Below are 12,836 nucleotides of genomic sequence, written 5' to 3'. Positions count from 1 at the left end.
TTTGATCATAAAGTGGTTTAATTCTTCATTCACATTTCTTAAGCATCATTTAATCTTCACAGTGTTTGAGGTTTCTGGTGATGGAATTTCAACAGCCTGTAATACAGCAAAACCAGCTACAATTCTTATTCTCTCTCTTAGAATAGTCTGTCATCCAGTAGATGGATAGATTTTTACCAATGTCTGTCACACCACAATCAGCTTTATGAATAATAAAAATATACATTCTTTTAATATTCTGGGTTTTTCTCAGTATGGGAATTGAGTGCTTTAAATGATATGGCATGGGTGTGTGATGAGAAGAAAGATAGCGAAGGGAAGATGCCTAGAGATTTAAAGGCCTTCTTTAAATAAGATAAAGACAAAAATTCTATTATTAAATCTAACATTTATGAAACCCTACCATTACACATTTTTGGCTGTCACATTGGGATGCTATTGGCATCTAGTGAGTAGAGAACAGGGTTGTTGCTAAAAATCCTACAATGCACAGGACAGCTCCCTACAGCAAAGAATTACCACACTCAACATGTCAATTGGTTGAGAAACCCTATCCTAGAACACATATATGTTTTCTAAGCAACATAAGAAGGCTGTTATCCTAATCCATAGACATAACTCATCAATTGAGGGCCTGCTATATGCCAAACACTCTGCTACATGCTGGGGCACAGTCACGAGCAAGATATAACCAGCCCCTACTCTCTCGTGGAGTCACACACAATAATAATAGAGGCGAATGACTGAGTATTCTAACAGGATCAACACAGGGTGCTGTAGAGACATAGAAACGGGGGGACACCCAACTGGGACTTGGGGATTCGAGGCAGGCTTTCCAGAGGAAGCCATGTTTAAGCTGAGGTTTGAAGGAGGAGCCAGATAAAAGAGTTGGGGAGAAGAGTGTTCCAGACAGAGAAAACAGCACGTGCAAAGGCCCAGAGGCAAGAGAGAATATGTCCATACAGGTGGACAGTAAAAAGCCTGGGGAAAGAGCAGGAAGGAATGAAATGGGAGAGATAGACATGTACCAGACCTTGAAAAACCTTGTAGTCTGTGGTATGGCATTTTTCCTTTTTCCTAAGGTCAGCGACAAGTTACTAAAAAGTGTTAAGCAAGAGGACGCCATGATCAGATATAAACTTTTCAAAGATGGTTTTTAAAAGCGTGATCTAGTATCTAGGCAGCCAGTTAGAGATAGAAGACATTTCACAGGCACTTGAATAAACAAGGTCCCCTGGCCCAAAACAGCAGTCTCATCTCCTGACATTCCACTTCCCTAGTTTTATTCCTGAGAGTCCTAAAAGCTTTTTCCTCATCAGTAGTACTTTTTTTTTTTACATCTTTATTGGAGTATAATTGCTTTACAATGGCGTGTTAGTTTCTGCTTTATAACAAAGTGAATCAGTTATACATATACATATGTTCCCGTATCTCTTCCCTCTTGCGTCTCCCTCCCTCCCATTGAGATTCCAATGAGAGCCCTGCTCTAATACCCTCATTGTTGGTTACCACTTCAGTCTGTTGGCGTGCTCCTGATAGGGAGGTTCTGAAATCAACTTTACCAACTGCACATTTTTTTCCCAATGGCCCGCTCTGCCCACAGCATTGTTAATATGTTCTTCTTGTGCTTGAATAATGTGAGATTTTTCTGGTAGCTCATGTACCTTGTGATTTGCAGTGAGGCAAATCCTGGAACATTCCGAAGGATGCCCAATGTGCCTATTTTGAACTAAAGACCAAGCTTCTTAACATAACGTGTCTTCTCTCTTGCCCTAGGAATTAAAGCAGGACATTTCCAGCTTTCGATATGAAGTGCTTGACCTCTTAGGAAATAGGAAGCACCAAAGGAGAAGTTTTTCCACTAGCAGCACTGAACTCTCTCAGAGAGATGATACCAATGATGGCAGTGGCGGGGCTCGGGCCAAATCCAAGAGTGTCTCTTTCAATTTAGGCTGCAAGAAAAAAGCCTGCCATGGGCCACCTCTCATCAGGACCATGCCAAGAGTTGGTGGTGCCCAAGGGAAGTCAAAAGCTGAGTCATCAAGCAAACGCTCCTTCATGGGTCCCTCTCTCAAGAAACTGGGTCTCCTATTCTCCAAGTTTAATGGTCATATGTCTGAACCCAGTTCAGAGCCGATGTACACAATTTCTGATGGAATCGTTCAGCCGCACTATATGTGGCAGGACATCAAATATTCTCAGATGGAGAAAGGGAAAGCAGAGTCCTGTTCTCAAAGTGAAATTAACCTCAGTGAGGTAGAATTAGGTGAAGCCCGGGGCGCTGCTCAGAGCAGTGAATGCCCTCTAGCCTGTTCCAGCTCTCTTCACTGCGCATCCAGCATCTGCTCGTCAAATTCTAAACTTTTAGACTCCTCAGAGGATGTATTTGAAACTTGGGGAGAGGCTTGTGACCTGCTCATGCACAAATGGGGTGACGGACAGGAAGAACAAGTTACAACTCGGCTCTAAGTCAAGCCGGTATCACCTGTTCTGGAACTCAGAAAATTTCTAATTTCTTTGCTCTCAGAGGTGACATAGAATATGATTCCCTCACTGCCCCCCACTAGACAGGAGAGTGAAACTCCTCTTGTTTTCACCATCTTTTATAGCCACATTCTTCATTTTTTGTTCTTGTTATTATTATTACTATTATTTGCTTTTTTATACCTACAAACACTAAGTCCATTTCAAAACCAACTGAAGGGGTGTTTGCCCCTAATCAGCAGAGGTGCAGTCGGGTGCTTAACCCTTTGGCTTTGCTTTTCTTACCCTTGCTTCCTTGAAGCTCCAGGTGCCACTTTGCTACTGTCGCTGCCGCACAGATTCCTGACCTTCCTCAGGATCTCACACCATTTCCCCACAGGGCTGAGGGCTGTGCTCAGCAGTCCCCACCAGCTATCAGATAAGGCAAACTAACTTGCCTATCTTTGTTGCCCTTCAGTGCTCCATGCTGCCCATTCTGGTTCAATGAACAGCATCAAAGGGAAACTGAATAGACTCCAAAGAACTGTCAGCTTGTGGTTTCTAGGTATAACTGGACTTCGTGTTGTTTTTGCTTTTAAATACTACAACTTCTCCTTATCATGGGGGCTGTTGAATTTGTTTCTTAAAGATTTGTGAGTTTCCTAATGTATGCCAATGAATATTTACCCCATAGTATATGTCATATCTAATAAGTTAGTGAATTCCTTTCCTGTGTTTGTGTATTTCAGTTAGCTTACTACATTTTAAAATTTGATAGTATCGAGATTAGTATTTAGGATGTGTACTGTTTTTTAAAAACTTCTACTGTACTCTGATCAACAGTCACTACATCTCATACATTGGCAAGAAAAAATAATTAGCTGGTATATTTATAGGGTCCTATCTACTGTTGATAGTTTTAATCATCACTGCTATCAAAAGCATTTCTAAGATAAAAGTCTGGATTTGAAAATATTTTTTTAACAGAAAAATGACATCTTGTTGAGGTGTCAGAATCTGAAAACAGCACCTTCATTTTAATTAATTGCTTTCTGATAAAACAACAACAACAACAAAAAAACAATTTTAGGTCTAGATAACTTGATTCAAGTTGCAGTTTTAATGTTCAGTGGGGGCAGTGGAAGTGCGTGTGTAAACTCATGTTAGATATACAACATAACAACCTTAGTGAATTCATGGAACTATAGACATGATCCAAATTCTACTGTCTTCAAAGAAAATTGCATTATACATCAAAACAAATTATTTTCCACAGCTTAGGAGTACCTCATCAGAACACATAGGTAAATGTTAAAAAATGAAGCCCATAATGCATATGGTCACCATGTTAGATCCAGTAACCATCAACTGATTACCTGCTAAACAAGGGCGGTTCTTACCAATGTTAGCACAAAGGTATCCCCAACTTACACAATAACACATGACCTGAAATAGCCCAAGGTCTGGGTCCTGGTGATTAAATTAATGGGTAGCTCAAAAAAGTAAGAAACTTAATTAGTTGTCACCCTGTTCTTGTATTCAATAAATGTCAACAGTAATAGGAAACCATCTAAATTCACGTGTATACTTTCTGGCAAAATTAAGTGAAATGAAGCTTTCTCAAACAATGCAAATATGCTTCCAAGATAGTTTTTGACAGTGTAGTTTCTGTTATTTGAATTGATTCCCATTCTAGCCCTAACTTTGGTGACTAACAAAATATTCTACATGAAAAAGACACAAACTAGGGATGATGGGGAAACAAGAGGAGGTGTTGAAGAACAAAGCTCAGATCCAAGAAAAAGTGATCAAGAGAACAAGCTGCATCAGGTCCATTTGGTAAGACATTATCACAAAATAATTCCTCGATCATGCCTAACGTGATCATTTACTCAAATCCAACTTCTCTCCTGCTTCTCTAAGTGGGACTATCATAAGTGGCCCTGACATCGGTAACAGGTTACTTTCCAGAAGGAAGGTTTCTAAAGTTACAGAGTCAACTTTCTCAACTGTCAAATTCACTTTGAATGATAAATAGCACCTGGGCTACATCCCTAACTCATACTGATGGCACCAGAAACCAATACATGGCCCTATTTCATCAAAAAAAAAAAGTATGTCTTTCTCACAAATGCATGTACTTGTGATGACCTAGGTTTCATTGTTCCGGCAGTTACTTTATCGATTTGTTGGAAAACAAGGGTAGCCAGAGATAGAGCCATGGTCCAAAATACACTCTTCTCTCAGTTATGTTCTAAAGAGAGAATATGTGTAAATCATAATAGCCAATCTCTACTACTGAAAGAAACCAGTGTCATATTTCATGGGCAGTACATTCCTTTTCAGATCTTCTCAGGGTTACTGTCTTTATGACTCGGGCTTAAGATTTCACTAGCTGTGCTGAGGCCTAGCTATGTTGGGGATTGAAGCCAGTTAGCTGTTAAAGCTAATCAGCTATTGTCCTAACTTCCGTGATGGTGACACCAACATTTTTATTAACTCTAACTCTAGTAGAAAGTAGGAAGGGAAGGAGATTTGTGTTCACCTCTCTAACCTCTGGATCAGCTACTATCAATAAAGATATTTCAAATCAAATGTTTAAGTATGTTCTCTGACCCCAGAGAAGGTATAAGCCAACTTGAGAGTAAATTTATAAACATAAAAGAGCTAAAAGAGAAACTTAGTGAGGATCTACTCAATTCTATCGTCTTATTTTACAAATACAAAAAAAAAAAAAAAAAGGAGGTCCAGAGAAGGATAATGACTTGCTCAAGGTCACAGAACCAGTCAATAAACCCAAATCTTCTAGATTATGGAAACAAGACATTTATTATTAAGCACACATATTATGTTATACATAGGATATGTGGAAATGGATTGGCCACTATAGATACCTTTTTGTTCATTTGCCCAAAATGCCACGAACTCCACAAATTTCAGACTGACATATTTATACGTAAAGTTAAAAATGTGTTCCAAAGTCAAATACAATTATAAATGGTACAAGAATCATTTACTTTTTGTCTAAGTATCTATACCATGGTTCACCTCCATTACAGGTGAATTTCTTATCATTTCTGGCCACCTATTTTATTTGTTTGATTCCATCATAATTACATTAAAGCCTCCCTGATCATTAGTAAGGGTAAAAATATTATTGAATACAAAGAAAATGTCTGAATTATATTCAGAAATGGCCATTGTTGAAGTATGTCCTCCACTTCTAGCTTTAAATCCAGTGAAGTACAAAGAAAAAGGAATGATTCAAAATCATCATTTTTGGAAGATGCCAAATTTTATAGGCATATAAATCTCCAGGTTATACTTCTGTCCACTTACATGGGAATACTTGAAATTTTCTGGTTCTTTCTGCCTCTCATAGTAATTTTTCATTCCACTCTGACCTGATTTAGGGCATTTCAGCTAAGTCCAAAACATCTAAACATCTGTCTGCAATTTGATTAAAGACACACACACACAAACCCTACAGCCTCTACGTTTTGAATGACTTAAATAATGAACAAATACTTTTTCAATAAGAACTTTATAGTTATTATGGCATTGTAAAACCTCCTCTGCAAATTTCATTGGGGACTTCACTGAAAAATATGAGTCGATACCTTAGCCAGATAATATAAATAACCATCTGATGTTCATATTGCCTTGTGGGTAAGACTCAAGTGGTGTTTTAACTAACAGTTTAAGTGGCCCAGACCTTGGTTTGTTCAATCATCAGGTGAAAAGTACTTGAAGTCAGGCAGACATTCTTTCTTGTTTAAAAGTACACAAGAAAAACTGATCATGTTATTTTGGTAATCACATTTTCAAAACAGTGTTAATAGATTGCATGTATAGACATAGCCAACGTAAGTGGATGTAATTGTTTGGATCATTTAAAATACTCTTCATACCTACTTCTCAGCTCCCTCCAACCCCGAACCCTGTGGCTTTGCCTCAAACCTGTGTGTATTTTAGATTCTTTGGCTTGCTTTATCTAGGTAATTGTTCCAAATATCCACTTTGTTGGTGTAGAACTAGGCATTGGGAACAGAGTACCCCAATTCAGTGTGAGCATTACTTTAGTACAGAGAAATGCTATTTCTACTGTATTTCCAATGACCCTTTCCATCACTTTTTCCAACAGATGTGCGTTTTGGCTTGCACTGTTTTGGGGATGTTTGTAAAGGTGAGAAGAACCTTGTCTGTGCACACACACACATGCAATGAAACTTAATAGCGTTTGATCGCTCTGGCTTGGCCTTTCATCCTTTTTGGTAATTACTAAATCATTTTGAAGGGAGGGGGAGCAGGGAGAACTTCAATGGAAAGAAAATTCCTGAGATGTGATGAGGAATTGCTAAAATGAACTGCCAAAGCAGCATCCACTGTAGTACAACTGTTAATATTGAGAGCTCTCAGGATTTGGGGTTTCTGGTTTGAAGAATAAAGCTTGTAGGTCAGAAGAAAGAACCTACCTGTAAAAATAAAAATATGTATTTTTGGTGAATTAAGTAAGTCTGTATACTTCAGATTTACTGCATACTTGAGATATTACTATTCATATGTTGATATGTGGCCTAGGATTTTCATCTGTATGCTGCATGGTGGTCCAGAGAAGAAGGTAGGCAGTTTTGAGAGCTTTAAGAAATGGAATGTTTATTAAGAAACAAAGGAGTTGATTGCTGGAATGATACAGGCAGCTGGCTAGTAGTATTTTTAAGCTCTGGAGTAGATTTATATCTTTTTTTTAACATCTTTATTGGAGTATAATTGCTTTACATTGTTGTGTTAGTTTCTGCTATATGTATACATATATTCCCATATCCCCTCCCTCTTGCGTCTCCCTCCCACCCTCCCTATCCCATCCCTCTAGGTGGTCACAAAGCACCAAGCTGCTGTTTCCCACTAGCTAGCTATTTTACATTTGGGAGTGTATATATGTCAATGCTACTTGTTAGTTTACTGGATCTGAGTTGTGGTCTTTTCCTAAAGATATGCCATCAGTGCTTGTGGTACTTGAGAGACATGTACATATTAAGAATTATTAATGTTTAAATATAAAATGAAGTGGAATGCCCTTATGCCAAAAGCTTATCTGATGTGAAAGTTGTGACAGCTCTGTAGAAACTTCCCATTGCTACACAAATGAAAGGCAATTTGTATAGTAACAAAAAGAGCCTGCAACTTTTGATCATCGTAATCAACCTTCATAAATCCATGACTGTGGCACGCATCTGCCCTAACCTCATCCCTCACCCTCAAAAAGAAAAGCCTTCTTTACAATGCCAAATGACTTGATAGAACCACAGAAGACTAGATGAAGAAATAATGGTCTACAGTGTGAATGCCATTTTCAGCAACGTGCAGAGTATTTTGCCCTTTGACTTTATCTGTGAGCAGGTTCCAGAGCAACCTAACATCCCAGGAGCTGCACTTCAACACATGCACATACTAAGACATCACCCTTGGTGGCAGTGTGCCTTTTATTTTGGCCTATGGTAGCCAACCATTTGCAAGTACAGTTAAGCTGGGCTTGGCCATTGTGTCTTTTGCCACAATGTTCAACATACCCCACAATACTCATTGCGACAGATTGCCTTCCAACCTAGAAACCCTCTTGACAGTTCTCTGGTCTTATACAACCTTTAAAACTGACCCTTGGATGACAAGACAAAAAAGAGGCTTTGGATTTTTGTGGGGAGTGCTTGAGGTACTTAGATGGTGTGGTAAAGAGGCAAACGGAAAAGCTTTCAAAGCACGGACTAGTACGGATAAGCACTTTAAAATGTAGGGCTAAACCACCATACTGTCAAACTTTTTAGATAACCAAACTGAGGTGGCATTCCCCGATTCTTTTTTTTTAAATGTAGTTTCTGGATTAAAACATCATCATTTCTCCCTCAACAAAATCCAGAAGTGCAACAGTATATGAAAACTAGCCCTGAACAAACTGTAAATCATTTTTCAAAGGTTGAGTTATATTTCGGTTGAATTTCAGATCATAGCACATTCTCACCTTGTGACCACTGTATTCCTAAATTCAACACATCAGACTCATAGTAAGGTTACATTTTAAATTGTGCAATATCACTGACTGGCTTTTATAAATATGCGCTTATGACCAATTACTGGAAGGACTGATTTCCCCAAATTTTATCTAAGAAATAAAATGAATTTGCCAAAACCCTACAGAAAAGGGAAATAAAAGGTAGAGGTGGGAGAGGGTAGTATGGAAGAACGCTAGATTCTGTACCTGATGTCATATTTTAGCCTCAAAAATTTAGAATAAACATATAAAATGAGATTATAAAATGAGACTGATATTTTCATAAACATGGCAGAATTAATGTGCCCAAATTAATGTTGTTCTTCAAAGCAGTCACCTTAAGCTGCACCCATATTCGAATGCTGACATTACTCCAACCATTGTGGACTTCTGCTTTTGGGAGGATGGTCAAAATCCACAATACAACCTCTTAATACCCTCAATCGTAGAAAATCGTAATCTTGTAAGATTAAATTCTTAGAAACAGTCAAAACTAATTTTAGATCCATATTTGGTAAAAATTTGGGCAATCAAGCTGAGTTCTACTTTTTCTGGTAAAAAATATTTTTCAAGTGCTATCACACAATAGGCACCTTGATAGGCACAATTATAAAATACCAAGACAGTTTCTTGTGGGGTTTGTGAAGTGACCTGAACCTGCTCTTTGGAATCTAGTTTTTTCCTTATCAACTTTAAGGAATAATTTGTGTACAACTACCTGCATCCATTTAAAGTGTACAATTCAGTGAGTCTTCACTGTTGTATACACCGCTAGGACCACCACCAAAATCAAGATACAAAAATTTCCATCACCCCCAAATGAGGCCTTGTTCCTCTTTCAATTCTGGAATCTATTATAGTTTCAAACATGATTGGAACAGTGGCAGCCTTATTGGAATAAGTTTACAGCCTCCCAAGGAGGAAACATTAAAGAACACCATATTTAGATATAGAATCTCCACTGATTTGGGAACAACCATAATGACTTAACCCTTGAAATATTTGTGTTTAAACAGTAAAACACATTCCAACTTCCAATGGCTTATGTTGTAAGTAAACTCACTATTGGCTTCCCAAACCTTATTTGATCCATAAGAAATCACACTTTATAATACAGAGGCTCTGACAACTAGACTGTTAGCAGGAAGAAAGGGCAGTAAGGAAAAGCCCTGGCCTTCCCAGGAAATTGAGGGGAGGTTTTGGATTCAGGAGGAGCTCTGGTAACAGAAGTAGGAGGCGGCTCTAATGGGAGGATGGCAACAGCTAGCTGAATTTTCAGGTCATTTGAAAATCACATGTTCACACTAGGTAGTTCCTGTATAAGATCCAGTCATATTATATGAAGTACAGATTCATCCATTTTTGGTCACATCTCATAGGACTTCCTTTTACAACATATATTAAGCAATCAGTTTAAATAACCAAAGCAATGTAGCTTGTAGTCCAATAAGCAGAGCGATAACTGTGTTTAGTATACTTGGGCAGGAGAAGCAGTCAGAATTCTTGAGTGTCTAGTAGGATTCATTGGAACGAATGGCACTAAAATGAATGTTGTGGGAGCTCAAAGGGTTAACACATTAGTCTGTATTTTTCTTAATGTTAAAGGCAATCCAATTTGATAAATTAACTTAAAATTTTTAACTGGTCAAATTACTCTTCTAACATAGTACAAGTCAACCCATATGTTCTCTTATTTCAACTATAAAGACAAAGACCTTCTCAAGGACATTTCAGTTCAGATAGGGATAAACATCCTTCTCAAGTGAAAGCATTTTAATTTGTCTGTTTCTTATAACATAGGAATGCATACCAGTGGTAGGATTCAAGAATCACTATTTAAACTCTTCACAGGATTCAAGAGTTCTCAAAAACAGGTTGAAATTGAGGATGAAGAATTTCTACCTATTCAGAACAATGAATGTAGTTTGGAGCCAACATTTCCTAGACAATAAAGAATACTTTTAGAAAACAGGCAGTGTTTAATTCACTTTCTTAGCCTAGTTGGAGGCCCCAATCACACATCACCATACAGAAAATGTATGCGTTGAACTTAAGGTTAAAATTGTATCTCCCGAGCTTAATCACGAAAAGGGGAAATTCCAAATGTGTTTGTGTAAATGGCATTTGGCTTTGCAGACTACTATTTTAAAAGCTAAAGCCTCCTTAAGTAACTATTACTTTTATTTAAATATTTTCTGTAGGAAGTGCAAAGTTACTGTCGTCATTAAATGTGTTAAAAAGAATCTTGTACAATAAAATGATTTTGTGTCTTTAGCTTCAGTATAAACAAAAATAAAGCATTTACTTTTTTCCTCCAAAATGTACGGCTGCTCAGATTTAAGGTGATTGTTCCTCCCTTTTCCAACATAATCATTTATAGCCATCTATTATTAATAAACATTTGTGAACAACAGTGGATTTTACACTATCATTTAACCAGCAGACACACTTAAGGGAGACCTCCACAGTCGAATATATTTTGAAAAGTTCATGACTGAGAATAAACATTATTACTATCATTCTTTTATATTTCCCATTAAACAAAGTTGTATTAAATATTTAGAAAATTGAATAAGCATTCATAAAGAACTTTGAGATGATGACATGAAGGGACCAATACAGCTATAAAGCTATGGTGTATGACACTGACAAACCTTACTGGCCTTATCCTGAAAACTTCTGAGTAACCAAAGAATGATACATGTCGTACAGAGCAGTTTCAATCTGTGGGTCAGTGAGAAGACACATAAATTGAGGTTAAGGTGGTCATTATTAAGCCAGTATAATCTGAGTACATTTGGGTAATATTTTCTGAAGTTATCAGTTGACATTTCTTTTAAAGTTTTTTCTGTAGTCATGGACTTTTCAGCAATTAACTTTCCCCTAATTCAGATTCCTGAAGTTTTGCCTTTTATTTTAATTAACTTTTAGGCCACCAGAACACCGGTTAGCATACCAGAACAGCTTCACTTTCAGCCAAGTAACTCAGTTGCAAGTCCTGGCCTTTTTTTTTTTTTTTTAAAGTCATGTTTATTTTTTTTACATCTTTATTGCAGTATAATTGCTTTACAATGGTGTGGTAGTTTCTGCTTTATAACAAAGTGAATCAATTATACATATACATATGTTCCCATATCTCTTCCCTCTTGCGTCTCCCTCCCTCCCACCCTCCCTATCCTACCCTTCTAGGTGGTCACAAAGCACCGAGCTGATCTCCCTGTGCTTTGCGGCTGCTTCCTACTAGCTATCTACCTTACGTTTGGTAGTGTATATATGTCCATGCAACTCTCGCACTTTGTCACAGCTTACCCTTCCCCCTCCCCATATCCTCAAGTCCATTCTCTAGTAGGTCTGTGTCTTTATTCCCGTCTTGCCCCTAGGTTCTTCATGACCTTTTTTTTTTCTTAGATTCCATATATATGTGTTAGCATAAGGTATTTGTCTCTCTCTTTCTGACTTACTTCACTCTGTATGACAGACACTAGGCCCATCCACCTCACTACAAATAACTCAATTTGTTTCTTTTTATGGCTGAGTAATATTCCATTGTATATATGTGCCACATCTTCTTTATCCATTCATCTGTTGATGGACACTTAGGTTGCTTGCATGTCCTGGCTATTGTAAATAGAGCTGCAATGAACATTTTGGTACATGACTCTTTGAATTATGGTTTTCTCAGTGTATATGCCCAGTAGTGGGATTGCTGGGTCACATGGTAGTTCTATTTTTAGTTTTTTGAGGAACCTCCATACTGTTCTCCATAGTGGCTATATCAATTTACATTCCCACCAACAGTGCAAGAGTGTTCCCTTTTCTCCACACCCTCTCCAGCACTTATTGTTTCTGGATTTTTTGACCATGGCCATTCTGACCAGTGTGAGATGATATCTCATTGTAGTTTTGAACAGCATTTCTCTAATGATGATGTTGAGCAGTCTTTCATGTGTTTGTTGGCAATCTGTATATCTTCTTTGGAGAAATGTCTATTTAGGTCTTCTGCCCATTTTTGGATTGTGTTTTTTTTTTTTTTTTTTTTTTTTTTTTGCGGTACGTGGGCCTCTCACTGTTGTGGCCTCTCCCGTTGTGGAGCACAGGCTCCGGACGCACAGGCTCAGCGGCCATGGCTCACGGGCCCAGCCACTCCACGGCATGTGGGATCTTCCTGGACTGGGGCACGAACCCGTGTCCCCTGCATCGGCAGGCGGACTCTCAACCAGTGCGCCACCAGGGAAGCCCTGGGTTGTGTTTTTGATATTAAGCTGCGTGAGCTGCTTGTAAATTTTGGAGATTAATCCTTTGTCAGTTGCTTCATTTGCAAATATTT

At 38.2% G+C, this 12,836-nt stretch overlaps 1 protein-coding gene across 1 annotated transcript in view; it reads left to right on the top strand.

Moving 5' to 3' along the window:
* The window catches only part of TRPC5 (transient receptor potential cation channel subfamily C member 5), a gene marked incomplete at both ends in the record, with an annotated part of 134,382 nt that extends 131,913 nt beyond the window's left edge, over positions 1–2,469 (top strand). The window contains one exon of the mRNA XM_082864935.1: positions 1,777–2,469. Coding sequence (XP_082721061.1) covers positions 1,777–2,469 — 693 coding nt within the window. The remainder of the gene's footprint in view (positions 1–1,776) is intronic.
* Between the last annotated feature and the right edge of the window lie 10,367 nt (positions 2,470–12,836).

This window comes from Leucopleurus acutus (genome assembly GCF_964270905.1).
Source record: "Leucopleurus acutus genome assembly, chromosome: X".
Lineage (NCBI taxonomy): Eukaryota > Metazoa > Chordata > Mammalia > Artiodactyla > Delphinidae > Leucopleurus > Leucopleurus acutus.
Note: the sequence above shows the minus strand (reverse complement) of the source record. Positions and strands in the feature narration are given on the sequence as shown.